Source organism: Polypterus senegalus, chromosome 18, assembly GCF_016835505.1.
Source record: "Polypterus senegalus isolate Bchr_013 chromosome 18, ASM1683550v1, whole genome shotgun sequence".
NCBI lineage: Eukaryota > Metazoa > Chordata > Cladistia > Polypteriformes > Polypteridae > Polypterus > Polypterus senegalus.
This window is the reverse complement of record NC_053171.1, coordinates 79226149-79242595: the sequence shown is the minus strand read 5'-3', so window position 1 is coordinate 79242595 and position 16447 is coordinate 79226149. Positions and strand designations below refer to the sequence as shown.

Below are 16447 nucleotides of genomic sequence, written 5' to 3'. Positions count from 1 at the left end.
TTGGACAGTTTAACATCTGTGGCAGAGCGGCGGGCACTAAGCAAACTCCTGTCAATCATGAAGAATCCACTGCATCCACTGAACAGTGTCATCTCCAGGCAGAGGAGCAGCTTCAGCGACAGACTGAGGAGATCGTTCCTCCCACACACTATGCGACTCTTTAATTCCACCCGGGGGAGTAAATGATAACATTACTCAAATTTATTGTCTGCTTTTACATGCATTTTTATTACTATTTAATTAAATATTTTTTTTTTTGTATCAGTATACTGCTGCTGGATTATGTGAATTTCCCTTTGGGATTAATAAAGTATCTATCTATCTATCTATCTATCTATCTATCTATCTATCTTTCTATCTATCTATCTATCTATCTATCTATCTATCTATCTATCTATCTATCTATCTATCTATCTATCTATCTATCATATAGTGCCTTTCCTATCTATCTATCTATCTATCTATAGGCTGAACAGGACCGGAGAAAGTACAGTCCCCTGTGTTGCTGACCACAATGTCAGACCTGCAGTTCCCAAGATGCACATATTGAGGTCTGTCTGTAAGAATATCAGATTTCCTAAAGATATGACTAAGAGGCAGAAGGTGTAAATAATAAATAGAAGGGGCCTAAGACAGAACTTTTGGGAACACAACTAACAAACGATGCGACAGATTTAAACCAGGCATACAGAGTGCTAGTGACACCAATTGATTCTAATCTCTCTAGGAAGATATTGTGAGAGATTTTGTCAAATTATTCTTACTCCAGGTACTCTTTTCCATTCACTGACATGTTCCGATAACCAATCAAAACACATGATGAAATCAACTCTGAAAATCAGACCACACTTTTTTACCAAGCCAAAAACAAAACCCAGAGAGTCAAAAAATGTTGGTAAAAAGTCATAAGCCAAAGAGTATGAACATTAGATCAAATGTAATTTTATTTGTCACATACAGTTAAACACAATACAATAGGTAGTGAAATGCCTAGCTGCTGAACTGTGCATTAGAGTAAATACTCAACTATGTAAATATCAAAATGTACAATAACAGCATTATAAAATATATAATAAAATAATAATTTAATACAGGACAATTAAGAATAAGGTAGGGCAGCATGGTGGCGCAGTGGTAGCGCTGCTGCCTCGCAGTTAGGAGACCCGGGTTCGCTTCCCGGGTCCTCCCTATGGAGTTTGCATGTTCTCCCGTGTCTCGTGGGTTTCCTCCCACAGTCCAAAGACATGCAGGTTAGGTTGATTGGTGATTCTAAATTGGCCCTAGTGTGTGGGTGTGTTTGTGTGTGTCCTGCGGTGGGTTGGCACCCTGTCCAGGATTGGTTTCTGCCCTGTGCTGGCTGGGATTGGCTGGGAATGTATTCGGATTCAGCGGGTTAGAAAATGGATGGATGGAGAATAAGGTATCACTTAGCGTTAGGCACTGTCCTCATTTGGGATTCATATGGACTGTAGTCAGACCCTCTAAATGGAAGTTCAGGCAGCCATTGTGTCTTCTTGACCAGAGTACAGACAAAAGGCTGTTGTTGGAATGGCTGGTGTCTTTAATAATTTTCTTTGCCCTGGCCTGACATTTTTTGGTGTAGATGTCCTGGATATTCAAGAGTGCACATCCATCTCTGTAGAGCCTTGCATTCTTGTTGAGTGCGCTTTCCAAACCAGGCAGTAATACTTCCTGTCAGGATACTTTCAGTGGTGGATTTATAGAAATTCTTTAGTATCTGGGTGGGCAACCTTAAATCCTTGAGGCATCTGAGGTGGTCAAAACATTATTGTGCCTTCTTTCATCCAGGTGTTGTTATGCTTGGACCAGGTCAGGTCCCCTGTGATGTCCACCCGAGTGCTGTAAATTCTGAAGTGGCAGTAGTGCCTCTGCTGTTTTCTCCCAATGTCCACAATCCGTTCCTTTATCTAGCTGATATTCAAGAATAGAATGTTCTCCCCACACCAGTGTGACAAGACTCTTCACTTCATCCAAGTATGCCTGACAATTGTTAGAGATCAGACCTACCACAGCCGACCACATACCTGCAAAGGGAGCCACATTTTTGAAATGGAATTTGTAAAATTCCAGCTCCAATCAAACTTACAAATATTTAACAAAATAAAATAACTTTTTTGTGCAAAAACAAAACAGGTACCTGGAATCCTCATAGTCAGAAACCCATAATAGACAAAGCTCTAAATGAAGATGAAGAAAAATTAAAATCGAAACAGAACCATACTGGTTATATGCCTTTTGTTTTTGGAGACATGAAAATAAATAGTAGGTTATTATTTAGGGGCCATTTATCATGATTTGTTCACAAATGGAAAAAGCAAAAATCAAAAACCTTCTCCAACATAATAAATACATTAATTCAATTAATGTATTAAGCAAAAAAATAAACAAAGAATTGAATCAAAATACAAGAACTTCAAATAGTAAAATCAAGGATAAAAAGTTTATGAACTGGAAAATTTATTTAAAAGAAAATTTAAAAGAAAACAAGTACTCAAACTCAAGGTGGAACAGAAGATGGAACTTTAAGTAATTTCAGAGATGAACAGCAAACAACAAAGTGAAACTAAAAGAGAATGAAGTTCTAAGACAATAATCCAAAGTTCCAAGTTCATAATCAAAAACCAGATAATCTAAAAAGACCACAACCTTTAAGCCTAAAAAAGGAAGCTCAAAGGGAGAGCCAAAGAGCACAGTTGTCAATGCAGACTAACATGAAACTCCATGACACTCCATGAGTCTCAAGTAGGACTCTCAGGTAACTGCTGGTTTACTTAACCCAACTCCTGAGAGCTCTAATTGTCAAAGATGAAGGTAAAGGATGGGGAAACATTGAAAAAAAAAATGACATAAAGCATACCAAACATACAAATGCATCAAAAACAACAGACTGGAAAATGCTAATTCCACCCCGGCCTCATCTCAATGGGTGACACTGAGCAATTCATTTTACCTGACAAAGCTCCAATCTGAAGCACTCAAGTAGCATACATTTTTCATGTCTCTCTTGTTTTGGATGTAAAGGTCACATTAATAAGGAAAAAAGCAAAGTATCCAATTCAGTAGTTTCCATTACATGTTTACTGTAGTTAATCAACTGAATTTTACCCAAAAGTAGTTTCAGGGCAGTCCAACTCGGCCTACTTTTAGATAACGACATCAGCATATCAGGTTGATATTTTGAAAAGAGACTAATACCAAACAAAGGTGCCCATGTATAGTATAAAGCTGGATTGTTAATACATTTTTTTCCATCAGCTGTTCAGAACTTGTGAATGAGTAAGTATGAATATGAGTAAGTGTGTAGGTGTTGTATGGACTCAAAACAAGGCAGTAAAAGATTTTAAATAAAAAAAAGAATCGGAACATGAGATGTCATTGAGAACACATTCAGGGTTGAAACCTAGAAAAGTGGCCGAATTTAAAACGCTAAACAAAAATCAAAGTCTTTAAACCAGGATGATCTAAATCCAAACAAGCAGCACACATCAACATGGAAATCCTAATATTGGATACTCCAGAATAGAGTGTGCTGGTCTTTATGCTGGCGACCTGGATGATGTGACACATTGTGTACTCCCAGGTGATTATGGGAAAGATCAACGTGGCAGCAGTTGATGCGATCCATAAAAAATGGTAACATACAACAGGGTGGTCCAGATCGTCTGGATGACTTTGATTTATGCGGGGACGATTCCAGTGCCGCACGAAGACGATTCTTCATGTCATCAGTTCGTACACTTCTTGATGGTCCGGGATTTTTCGGGTGATTTTCTATGTAATAAACTTAATAAGTTATAGCGTAATGAAAATTGCATACAGTAATTAGATCTGGACCACCCTATGCTATTAGAATATGGCATCACAATAAGATGTTATCAAAACTCAACTTTGTAAATATTGTACAAGTCAAAGATGAATATGAAAAATGACATTCCTTGTGTTGTGTCAATATCCCATATTCCATTTACAACATATACTCAGACCTCATAGGGATGACAAAAAAAATAAAGGAAAGAGCACATTATGAAAGTGGGTGATGCACAAAGTTCATAAATGATATGTAAGAACGTTTTGCACACTAAGCAACTTGGTAGACCTAGAATAAGTAATGCTAAAATGTTTGCCTGTTATGAAAAACTCAACGTAGGTTCATAAGTCCAGATGTCACTGAATGCCTTCCATCTTTCCATGTGCAGTTATATTAAGAAAATTCCAGAAGTGCCACCTCAGTCGTATATCTGCTTTCGGTGTGGGAAGACGGGACACTTCAGTAAATTTTGTTCAACGACTATGGTAAGTAATGACTGTGAAGAACTCAAATCAATGACTCCTAAAGGTTTGAAAGCAAATATTTGATTAAATGGTGGACCTGAATAATGGCCCTGCGGTGAGCTGGCGCCCTGCCCGGGGTTTGTTCCTGCCTTTCACCCTGTGGTGGCTAGGATTAGCTCCAGCAGACCCCGTGACCCTGTGTTAGGATATAGCGGGTTGGATAACGACTGACTGACTGACCTGAATAATGTATTTACATTAATTTGCCTGTTTAATTTAAACTGTGGCTTAAGACAAACTCTGTGAAAAGCAGCCATCTTGCTGCTCCATCAACGTGACTCCCTCAACTTACAATTCCTAGTTTGTTGTGCTACACACCACAGTAATCTTCATCCTGTAGCCTGCTTTGTACTTACTGTGGGGAGCCCGTGTACAGTCCGCAACACAAAGTGCACGATGGGCATGATGAGCGACCAAAACACACTTGTACTAATTGTGCTAGTTTGATCAGCACATTCATAGTCTTCTAGTCAGTAAATGGCCGTGATTGCTCAGTGTCACATACCTAACAACATCACAGCAGAAGATGTGAGACTTTGCTGATGGAAAAAGAGTTATGCCTGCTATTTCTGACTTAGGAGGATGAAAAGGAGAAGGTGGAGGGTCAAACCCATTAACCAAAAGTGTTGAAGAAAGGGAGAGTAAAAGGAGAGAGTAAAATATTTTTGGGAGTGGGTTACCTACATGATGAGCAAATGTCTTCCTTGCATTTTGTAGACCTCTTGTGTCATATTCAGCAATTTGTTCAACATTCATGCAACCACATAACCAGCCTCTCCTTGAAATTCATCATTTTGGATACAAAGTGACACGTTTGCAGTGCTGCGGAGTTCAAATTTCTGTGCACAACACTTGTGACAAAAACTCCACTTGTGGCTCATGTGTCCATGTCATTTTCGCTGGGTGCCCCTCACGCCCATATGCAGGCGCGTCAAGCATAAACCAGGCTTTAGAGCCCCTGGTACAGCCTTCAGCAATGTCAAAATACATAAAGAACAAACTATCTTTTGCAATGTCTTCTCACCTACTCCTTTCATCTCCTCTGACTTTGTTTCCCTCCTATATATGTTACTCGCTCCTTCCTTTTCAGTTGCACATTTAATGAAGGCTATCCATCCATCCATTTTCCAACCCACTGAATCCAAACACAGGGTCACAGGGGTCTGTTGGAGTTAATCCCAGGCAGGGTTCCAGCCCACCACAGGACACACACAAACACACCAAGGCCAATTTAGAATCGCCAATCCGCCTAGCCTGCATGTCTTTGGGAGGAAACCCACGCAGACAAGGGGAGAACATGCAAACTCCACGCAGTGAGGACCCAGGAAGCGAACCCGTGTCTCCTAACTGCGAGGCAGCAGCGCTACCCACTGCACCACCATGCCGCCTAATGAAGGCTACACATCCAAAATTTAATCTTTTACTTTCTTTCTTTATCAGCATGGAAATAACCTTTAATTATTTTAGATTAGATCTAATTTTAAGTATTAAATAGGTTAAAAGCCCAATATTTTCAACTTTACTTTTCCCATTTTTCTAGTGAAAAACCCCAAAGACAGATTCATTCCTGTGCCCTCACTTAGTTGTTATCTTTGATGAGTATACATGTTCTTCTGATGTCTGAATTGGTTTTCCTGTAAATGTTGGTTTGGTTGATTGGCACTGTGTAACTGTATGGATGGGTATAAGTGGGTGAGCCCTGTGATGGACTGGCACCCTGACCAGTGCTCATTCCGGCATTGAGGATGTTCTGTTGTTTTTTTGGGAGGAGGTATTCACAACCAAGGCTTATTCCATTTTCATGGACTTTCACTTTACCGTATAATGTCAAAGGGAGGACAACCCTTTGCAATTTCATTTAAATGAATAATAATTAAATCCTTTAATAATTTTTTAACACTTTTTGGTGAAACAACAGCCATGACTCTAGTAAGAGGAATTTTTCATGGTTTTGCCTCTGTGGATAATGCAGTTAGACAGTAGAATATTCTTCCATTTTCACATTGACAAGGTCTACCTGGTGTTGCCCAGCATCTGGTTGGCAGTGCAACCCACGCTCACCAGTTGGTGAGCCATCATGGTGGCTCCACACACCTCACTGGGTCTACATGAATCATTAGACCACCAGAATATCAAGACATAGCAAAGATTTAGAGCACTTTGGATCATGTCTAATTTGTAGATGATGTCTTCTTGGCCTTATGTGACCTTCAACAGTTTGCAGGTGTGTATGATGCAGATGGGGTGAGTTTTTGTACTTAAAACCCTCTCCCAGAAAAAAGGGTCTCATTCCTTTTTGGTAAATTGATGAGTTCAAATGCGTTTGGGGGTCACAAATGAGCCCAGTGGTAATTGTGAAAGTGACCAGCAAATTTGTACAGTGGCATCAGTTTTAAAGATGGTGAAGCTGGAGTTAAACCTTCAGCTGAAGCTTTCAGTTTATCAGCCACTTGACATCTCTTGTCATCACCAATGATCTCAAGCTCAATGTGGTGACCAAAACAATGAAATCAAGAGTGCAAGAGGTTTAAATGGAGTTTCTGTGTGCAGTTTCTGAGCTCACCCTTCATAATCAGTTGAGAAGCTTGGCAACATAGTATGAACAAGGTGTCAAATAGCACATCTCTAAGGTTTGCTGAGGCACATGAAATTCTTCATCATGCCAAAATCATAATCATAGGAGGTGGTCAGGCTTTCTTCAAGCTTGCAATATGGACTACAGAGCCGCACAAAACATTAAGATTCACTAACTTTCTATGGTGGTGCAGAGTTCAACATTTCTGCCTTATTGTAATTCATGCACCCTGTCATTGTGAGCTTGGATTTTGCATATTTGTATCATTTCTACATGGGTCTCTGGTCGATCTCCTTTTGTTTTCCATATCTATCTATCTATCTATCTATCTATCTATCTATCTATCTATCTATCTATCTATCTATCTATCTATCTATCTATCTATATTTACTGTTGTGTCTAGGTTTCATTTCTTAATGCCTTTTTGTTTTTTTGTCATGCCAAGAGGTAGACTGACTTGAATGGAGTCTGGTGCGTGAGTGAGAAGGGCCCCCCACCACCCCCCTCTCATCCCAAAGCTTCTCTCTCAGATTTGCGCAAATATATTGGTACCGCAAAGAAACTATGATACTTAGTGCAATGAGAGAATGTTCATGAAAATGATAGAAAAAACCCCAATCTAAATCCATTAACTAGTTCTCTCGTGAAAGGCGGACAGACATACAGACAGATGTATGATTATATATTTATATATATATATTGCTCACTTTACTCGCCCCTGCTCCCATTGTGAAGGGGGGAAGGGGGCTGTATGCCCACTAGGGAGATGCGGTCGGATCAGCTGCTGTCTTGCTGCTGGTGCTACTGAGCTGTGTGTTCTGTTTGTCGCGCTGCGCATTGATCATTTAAAAGGCTGTACAGCAGCTGCCCTTTTGTCTCACTTCCTTGTTTCATGGGACGTTAAAGTGTCTTCTGAGAAGATCACATCTCATCTCCTTCCAGGCCTTCCAATATTAATATATATATATATATATATATATATATATATATACAGGGAGTGCAGAATTATTAGGCAAGTTGTATTTTTGAGGATTAATTTTAATATGGAACAAACACAGTGCTATCAGTCAATCCAAAATGTTAATAAACCTGAAACCTGAATGTTTCACAACGGAAATGTGAGTGTGAACATCATCAGGGGAATACATATGTGTGCACAATTATTAGGCAACTATTAGTGTGCAGATTTATTATGCAACTAAAGGAAAAATGAAAATTTTCCCATCTCACTTGTTTATTTTCATCTGTTATAGTGAGAATAATAAACAAACACCTCAAAATTTACAAATAAACATCTCTGACATTTCAAAAAAAATAAATCAATCAATCAATGACCAATATAGCCACCCTTCTTTCCAATAACAGTCATAAGCCTTTCCATTCATGGAGTCTGTCAGTTTCTTGATCTGTTGACGATCAGCTTTTGTGGAGCAGTGACTACAGCCTCCCAGACACTCTTCAGAGAGGTGTATTGTTTTTCTCCCCGTAAATCTAGCGTTTAAGAAGTGCCCACAAGTTCTCGATAGGGTTTAGGTCAGATGAGGAAGGGGGGCCATGTCATTATTCCTTCATCTTTAAGGCCTTTACTGGCTGGCCACACAGTGGAGAACTTCGATGCAAGTGATGGAGCATTGGCCTGCATAACAATCATGGTCTTTTCCTGTATCACTGTTTGAAGAAAGTGTCTTGAAAAACTGGCAGTAGGTTTGGGAGTTGATTTTGAGTTCATCTTCAATGCAAAAGGTCCAACTAGCTCATCTTTAAAAATACCAGCTCATACCAGTACCCCACCTCCACGTTGGAGTGGAGCTCTGTGCCCATTACTGATCCACAGGTCCATCCATCTGGTCCATCAAGAGTCACTCTCATCTCATCGGTCCATAAAACCTTTGAAAAAATCTGTCTTCAGATATTTCTTGGCCCAGTTTTGACGTTTCAACTTATGTTTCTTGTTCAGTGGTGGTTGGGTTTCAGCCCTCCTTACCTTGGCCATGTCTTTGAGCACTGAACACCTTGTACTTCTGGGCACTCCAGGTAGGTTGCAGCTCTGGAATATGAAAGTACTGGAGGATAATGGGTTCCTGGTAGCTTCACGTTTGATTCTTCTCAAATCTTTGGCAGCTAATTTGCGTCTTTTGTTCTCAACACGTTTCTTGCGACCCTGTTGACTATTTGCAACAAAATGTTTGATGGTTCTGTGATCACACACCAATATCTTAGCAATTCCAAAAGTGCTGCATCCCTCTGAAAGACTTTTTACAATTTTTGACTTTTCAGAGTCAGTTAAATCTCTTTTGGCCCATTTTGCCTGAGGAAAACTAGCTGCCTAATAATTCTGCACACCTTGATATAGGGTGTTGATCTCCTTAGGCCACACCCTCCCTCATTACACAAATACACATCACCTGACGTGCTTAAATCCAATAAGCATTCAAGTTAATACAGCTTGGAGTTGGAATATACGCATAAAAATGATGATATGGTCAAAATACTCACTTGCCTAATAATTGTGCACACAGTGTATATTGAGAGAGAGAGAGATGACCGGTTGCTCTTTGAGAATCACCAAGTTACTTCTAGCTCTCTTGTACTCTTGACTATCAGAAAATCTCTCTATCAAGAGAGATTACGTAACAAAGGTTAGTAAAAAAATTCCATCTAATCTTTCTGGTGACCGTCCCGTGGTGAATAAAAATTTAAGTCATTTCTGAGATTAAGTGTGTGTTTGCAGACATCTGACAGCTGCAGGAAAAGAATAAAGACATTAGGAATTAATTTAATTCCAAAAAGATAAGTATTCTTATTTTGTTGAAATATGCACATTATAGGTGTTATTCATTAAAAAGCAATACTGAAACAAGAAGCTGCAGCTTCATAATCCTCCTTTTGGTCTCCATGACCAGATACTTTGTCTCAATTGTAGGATGTTTTAGTTTGGTAACCCACGGCTTCTTTCTACTTTTCTATCTTTGAGACTAAACCTAATTAATCAGATTTCTAACAGTGTGTTGTTTCTCTCCAAAGGATCCAAACTTTAAATCATTTCAACGGATCAGTAAAAGCTCGGGTATCCCTACAAGCTTTATGGTCGAGGTGAACGATCCAACTATGAAAGGTGTGATGCTTAGCAACACTGGCGCCCTGGTTATCCCAGTCATTAATGCGTAAGTTGAGCTGCGTTGTATTGAACAATTCCTCTCGAAAATGGTATTTTGCCTTAGTTTATTTTTTTATCTTTGTGTCTTTAATCTGCATTTGGAATTGTTTATTTTACCATATTTTTACACATATAAAATTTGATTTTATTCATTTAGGGAGGCTTATAAAAATGCAAAGAAAGAAGAGCCTGTGTTCATAGAGAAGAAAGAGCCAGTGCCTTCTGAGCTCTTGTGTTTGATCTGTGGAGATATCATGGTGGATGCAGTGGTGATTCCCTGCTGTGGAAGTAGCTACTGTGATGACTGTGAGTTTGGTTCCAGTATAGGGTGTTATAGGATGTTTGCCATTCTTAAATATACTGTAATAGAAGATTGATAGTCATGTGAAGCAAATGCGAAGTTCTGTATACAGTATATAGAAATGAATAGACAGCATATAGCAAGATAATAGAACACATATTGTGGTTGGTGGTATTTTAAATGAAGTGTGATATGGGATAATGTGCCAATACAGTGGACCCTCGTTTATCACGGTTAATCCGTTCCAGACTCTACCGTGATAAATTAATTGTCGCGAAGTAGGATTCTTTATTTATAAATTGAATATTTTCACAGTTAGAGTATAGAAAACCTATTTATGACCTTCTAAATATGTTTTTTAACATTATTAGAGCCCTCTAGACATGAAATAACACCCTTTAGTCACCATTACACTTGTATTACGCAATATATTAGACAAAATAAGAGAAAACAAGACATATTGGACGTTACAAATATCATATTACTAGGCGCACTCGCCTTTTAAGGCGACCATCTTTTATCCTCAATTTTTGTGCGCTCCATGTGTACATCAGGCATGTAAGTGTAGGGAATGAGAACATCAAAGTGCCCATTCATAACATCTCCCGAAAACCTAAGTTTTTTTTTATCCCCTCAAGTGCCTGTCCAAAGTCGTACAATGTCAGCCCGAATCTGTACCGCTAAAGATGGAGTTTCATGCACTAAATAAGCTATAGATAGATAGATAGATGAGAATAAGCAAGCACCATCTCCCCTGATATTTACTACGCGGTGAGGCATTTGTACTCCATCAACATTAATTATTTCCAGAGACATAATTTTGTCTATTTTTCCAGCGCATTGCGCACAAAAGCAAGGGAACGATGAGAACACCAGAACTCTGCTCACATCGCGTAAACGTACCTCAAGCCGCAAGTAGTAAGTCTGTAATAAGCGGAATACCGCTACGCTTTGCACTCATGGGACGGAAGGACAATCCCGAACGCTTTTTTATAGTAGATTATTGTACTGTACATTTAATTGCACACACCACAACCACTAACCTATGAAGGCACGACCTCAGTAGGAGAGTCTTCAGAGGTGGTGCAGTATCTTCAGCAGGTGCGTTGTCTTCTTCTGCTGAAGGAGTACTAGGAGTAGGCAGTGGGTGTCTGGGTGCGCGGCTGAAAAACATCTTGATAGGCAGTTGCTGGCGCTGTCTTTTCATATGCGTGAGGAGGCTTTTGTAGGGTATTGCCATCTTTAATCATATCCAAGAGTTTCACCTTCTCCTGGATAGTAAGCATCTTCCTCCGGCGCTTAGTTTTATTGTCAGAAGGCTTAGAAAAAGCAGCACATTTAGGAGCCATCGTAGGGCTTAGATAAAAGTTCTCAGAAAGTGCATGCGTAGTGACGTAAGCGTGTATGAGAAAAAAATTGCGATAGAGTGAAGCCGCGAAAGTTGAAGCGGGATATAGCGAGGGATCACTGTACTACTGATTGATTTTTAAATTACATAAGCAACACAAATGTATTGCCCCACCCTGGACCATGGTGGTGGGACCTGTGCACCTTAGGGATGCTCAGAGGTAGAACTTCTGGAGCCTTGTTCTTCAGGTAGGGTCTCCTTTGGTGAAAAGTTTTGGACTGAAAGGTTAGACAAAGAACAGTTCAAAAAGACCCTCATGATGGAAAAAATTTTAAAAAGTGTACCATACATTGGATAGTGTTGCCGGCTCTCATTCCTGGGGGTAGCGTTCACTTGATGGTCAGGCAACCCATATAAGAAAGCCAGCTGGACACCAAAACAGCAATGTGGAGCCATCTTGTGGGCCCAGCAATGGCAAGACAAAGGGTGAGGGGCAAGTGGAATGCCAGTTTTGTGGCAAGTATATTCAGGAAAGACTTAATAGACTACAGCCTGGCAATGGAAATGCTTTGGTAAGTCATAGAAGGCACTGAATAAGCCTGGTGCTTGTATACTTGCTTAAGAGTGTTCTTAATCCTTTAATATTTTAACTGCTGGGATGAAGATTGCATCAGTACCCTCTTATGTTAATATGCAAATGCTTTGATACTAGCTTTGTTAAACCTATATGCTTTATTAGGTCTCTCTCTCTCATTAGCATAAAGATCCCACTTCTCCCAATAGCCAATCAGTATCTACAACATGCAGACAACATGGTCAAGAGGTTTAATTGTTGTTCAGTCGACACTAGAATGGGCAAAATACATGATTTGGCAAATCAAGGGAAATGGAGTGGTAGGACAGTTGATGCCAGGTGGCTTCCCTTTTGTAACTTTAAAGAAATATTATATCCAAAAAATTACACATTTTTTTTAATGTTACCCCAAGTAGTTTGTAGTGGTGGCCATGAAAAACTTTTCATCTCATGTGTTCATGGAGAAGTTAACTGTTGAATAACATGGTTCATCAATGTCTAGCTCTGCACAGTGCCTAATGATGTGACAAAAAGTCTATGAAAAAAGATTGTCGTGAAACTATTGTCACATAATTTACATGTCTGTAAATGGTCAAAAGTTCAAACTGTGTGCATGTTTTGCTAACATATTAATATAACAGTTACTTCCAGAAAAGCAAGGAAGACACCATTCCCACAATGCTGTGCATCTGAATTGAAGCACTGCCTCTCTTTCACTGGTGAAGGACCCTGGGTTTAATTTAATGCAGAGTTTTTTAGGAAGTTTGTCACTGTCCAGCATTGCTCACTTATCAACCATGTTGAGTTGGAATATTCACTTACTGTAATTTCTTGAGGGATTTCATGGTGGTGCAGTGGATAGCGCTGCTGCCTCGCAGTTAGGAGACCCGGGTTTGCTTCCCGGGTCCTCCCTGCGTGGAGTTTGCATGTTCTCCCCGTGTCTGTGTGGGTTTCCTCTGGGTGCTACGGTTTCTTCCCACAGTCCAAAGACATGCAGGTTAGGTGCATTGGCGATTCCAAATTGGCCCGTGGGTGTGTGCTTGGTGTGTGGGTGTGCGCCCTTCGGTGGGCTGGCGCCCTGCCTGGGGTTTGTTTCCTGCCTTGTGCCCTGTGTTGGCTGGGATTGGCTCCAGCAGACCCCCGTGACCCTGTAGTTAGGATATAGCGGGTTGGATAATGGATGGATGGATGTAATTTCTTGAACAAAACTTGAAACACTCTGAAATCAAAGACAAAAAGTATAGGAATGAAAAACAATGTGATATTTATAAAATTATACCAATATAAAAAAAACAGAAAATAAAACAGAAATCTCAATATATATGTAGTCTTAGAATGGCTTACTGAAAATCAGCAACATCAAGAGTAGATGTAGTCCTTGGTGGATTTTTGATTCAACAATTGTCATGTTGCACAAGTTATGATATCGGACATCCAGAAGGAAGGGTCTCTGTCTCTCTCTTTCTGATGCGCCTCCTCTCTCGGAATTCTTTTCCTATCTCACCCTTTTTTTGGTTCCTCTAATGAGACATATTTACCGTAAGTTAAAATCCCACGTGGACTCTCCAGAACATGTGACGTTACACACATATGATTGGCTAGCTCTCCTGGTCATGGGTGGCCCTGCCCAAAAGTATTTGTACAATCACTACTGACTTTTCTTTTTTACCATGAAGTTGCACTACTTGTCTGACCATTTGAACTAAAAGCAGCATAAATTTCTTGGATAACAAAACAGATGAATTAAAGCTATAAATTACTGGTACAATAAAGAAAGAATGTACAAATGTATTTAGGTCATAAATTATTAGTCCACAAGAGAGAATGCTTTTAATGTAAATTGCCTCTGTGCATTAGTTAAATTGCCTTAAGGGTCCTGTAAATTGTTTCGTAAACTAGCATTACCTTTAAAGTTTATTCTGGTTCATTTGAGCAAAATTAAAAAACACTTATATAAGCAGTCAGCAGTTTCAAAAGAATCATTTTATTCTCCAGGGCACTGAAGAAAACAAACTTCTGATTATAAAATAAAGTCATAGACTTAAGGCAGCCAGAGTTCTGGACCCTAGGCGCCTACTGGCCATCCACTCCCCTCCTGAGTATTCAACAGCTGGATGTTTGAGCTGGGCAGGGTAATAAGAAGACTGAATCTTTTCACCCTCGAATTCCAAGGCTCCTGCTATGCCTGGTGCCTTTCCCATGGGTAGAAGTAACAGCTGGTAGTATAGCAATTGGCAGTGTGTGCCACAACAGGATAGCAAGAACAGAAAGAGAATGGCCCAGGGTCAGCTAAAACAGTCAAATTATCACAGTTTTGTTCAAATGACTAACAACAGATGAGATATGAACACCTAATCAGCAGATCTAATCAGGGTAAGCAAACTAAAGTAGTGAAAGGCTGATAGCAATGGACCATATCTCTTACATAGGCCGGCAGACCATTCCATTGCATTTTAGGTAAAAGTTAGCTCTCATCCATCTACCGTTAACCCACTGGACACAATTAATTACGCACATTATAAAAGAAATGTCACTTGGAATAAAACAAAGGTGAATATGAGAGTCCTGTGCATACAAGTGAACATATTTATGATGTTTCCCAGGACAGTACATTCAGTTAAAACAAGATCAGTCCTAGTACTGAGACCAGCCATATCTCACGTCAGAGCACAGTAATGGAATACAGTAATCCCTCCTCGATCGCGGGGGTTGCGTTCCAGAACCCCCCGCGATAGGTGAAAATCCGCGAAGTAGAAACCATATGTTTGTATGATTATTTTTATATATTTTAAGCCCTTAGAAACTCTCCCACACTGTTTATAAATATTCTCCGCACAGTTATACAGTAAACTCTTGTTTATCGCGGTTAATCCGCTCCAGACAGATAAATGAATTTCCACAAAGTAGGATTCTTTATTTATAAATCTAATATTTTCGCAGTTAGAGCATAGAAAACCTGTTTACGACCTTCTAGATACGTTTTTTAACATTATTAGAGCCCTCTAGACATGAAATAACACCCTTTAGTCAAAAGTTTAAACTGTGCTCCATGACAAGACAGAGATGACAGTTCTTTCTCACAATTAAAAGAATGCAAACATATCTTCCTCTTCAAAGTGCGCGTAAGGAGCGGAGAATGTCAGAGAGAGAGTAAAGTAAACAATGAAAAATCAATAGGGCTGTTGCGCTTTTAAGTATGCACGCACCGCGATAAAGCAGCGGCAATGAAGGGATCAATGCGAAGGTAGCCTTTCAGCAGAGCGTCCCTATCTTCTAAGCAAACAGCCTCTGTGCAAAAAGCCCCTCTGCTCACATCTCCTCCGTCAAGCGCAGAGAACGTCAGAGAGAGAGACAGAGAGCGCGAGATTAAAGCAAACAATCAAAAAATCAATAAGTGAGCTTTTGGACGCACCTCGATAAAGCGGCATTTCTTAGAGGAGCGTCCGTATCCACTAGGCAAACAGCTTCTGTGCAAACAGCACCTCAGCACACACCCCCTCCGTCAGGCGCAGAGAATGTCAGAGAGGGTGAGATAGAGGCAGAGACAAGCAAACAATCGAGCACCGCGCAGGAGGCATATCTTATAGCATTGAGGAGTTTTAGTTAATATGTAATACATGCTCTGATTGGGTAGCTTCTAAGCCATCCGCCAATAGCGTCCCTTGTATGAAATCAACTGGGCAAACAAACTGAGGAAGCATGTACCATAAATTAAAAGACCCATTGTCCGCAGAAATCCGCGAATCAGCGAAAAATCCGCAATATACATTTACAAATGCTTACATATAAAATCCGCGATAGAGCAAAACCGCGAAAGTCAAAGCGCGATACAGCAAGGGATCACTGTAATGCCATCACATACTGCACATACCTAAATTGATTTCAGTAACGTAAATTGAACCAAATGAGTATGGCACATAATTTTCAAGCCTACTTAGCAGAATAATGTGGTCCATGGTGTCAAAGGTTGTGCCTGAATCTATCCATCCATCCATTTTCCAACCCACTGAATCCAAACACAGGGTCACGAGGGTCTGCTGGAGCCAATCCCAGCCAACACAGGGCACAAGGCAGGAACCAATCCTGGGCAGGGTGCCAACCCACCGCAGGACACACTCACACACACCAAGTACACACTA

General features: G+C 40.1%; 1 protein-coding gene across 1 annotated transcript in view; it reads left to right on the top strand.

The window, feature by feature from the left end:
• Nucleotides 1-4182: 4182 nt before the first annotated feature.
• The window catches only part of LOC120518420 (E3 ubiquitin-protein ligase RBBP6-like), a 34642-nt gene continuing 22377 nt past the window's right edge, over nt 4183-16447 (top strand). Inside the window, exons 1-3 of the mRNA XM_039741202.1 lie at nt 4183-4314; nt 9953-10092; nt 10243-10391. Of these exons, the coding sequence (XP_039597136.1) occupies nt 4183-4314; nt 9953-10092; nt 10243-10391 (421 nt within the window). The remainder of the gene's footprint in view (nt 4315-9952; nt 10093-10242; nt 10392-16447) is intronic.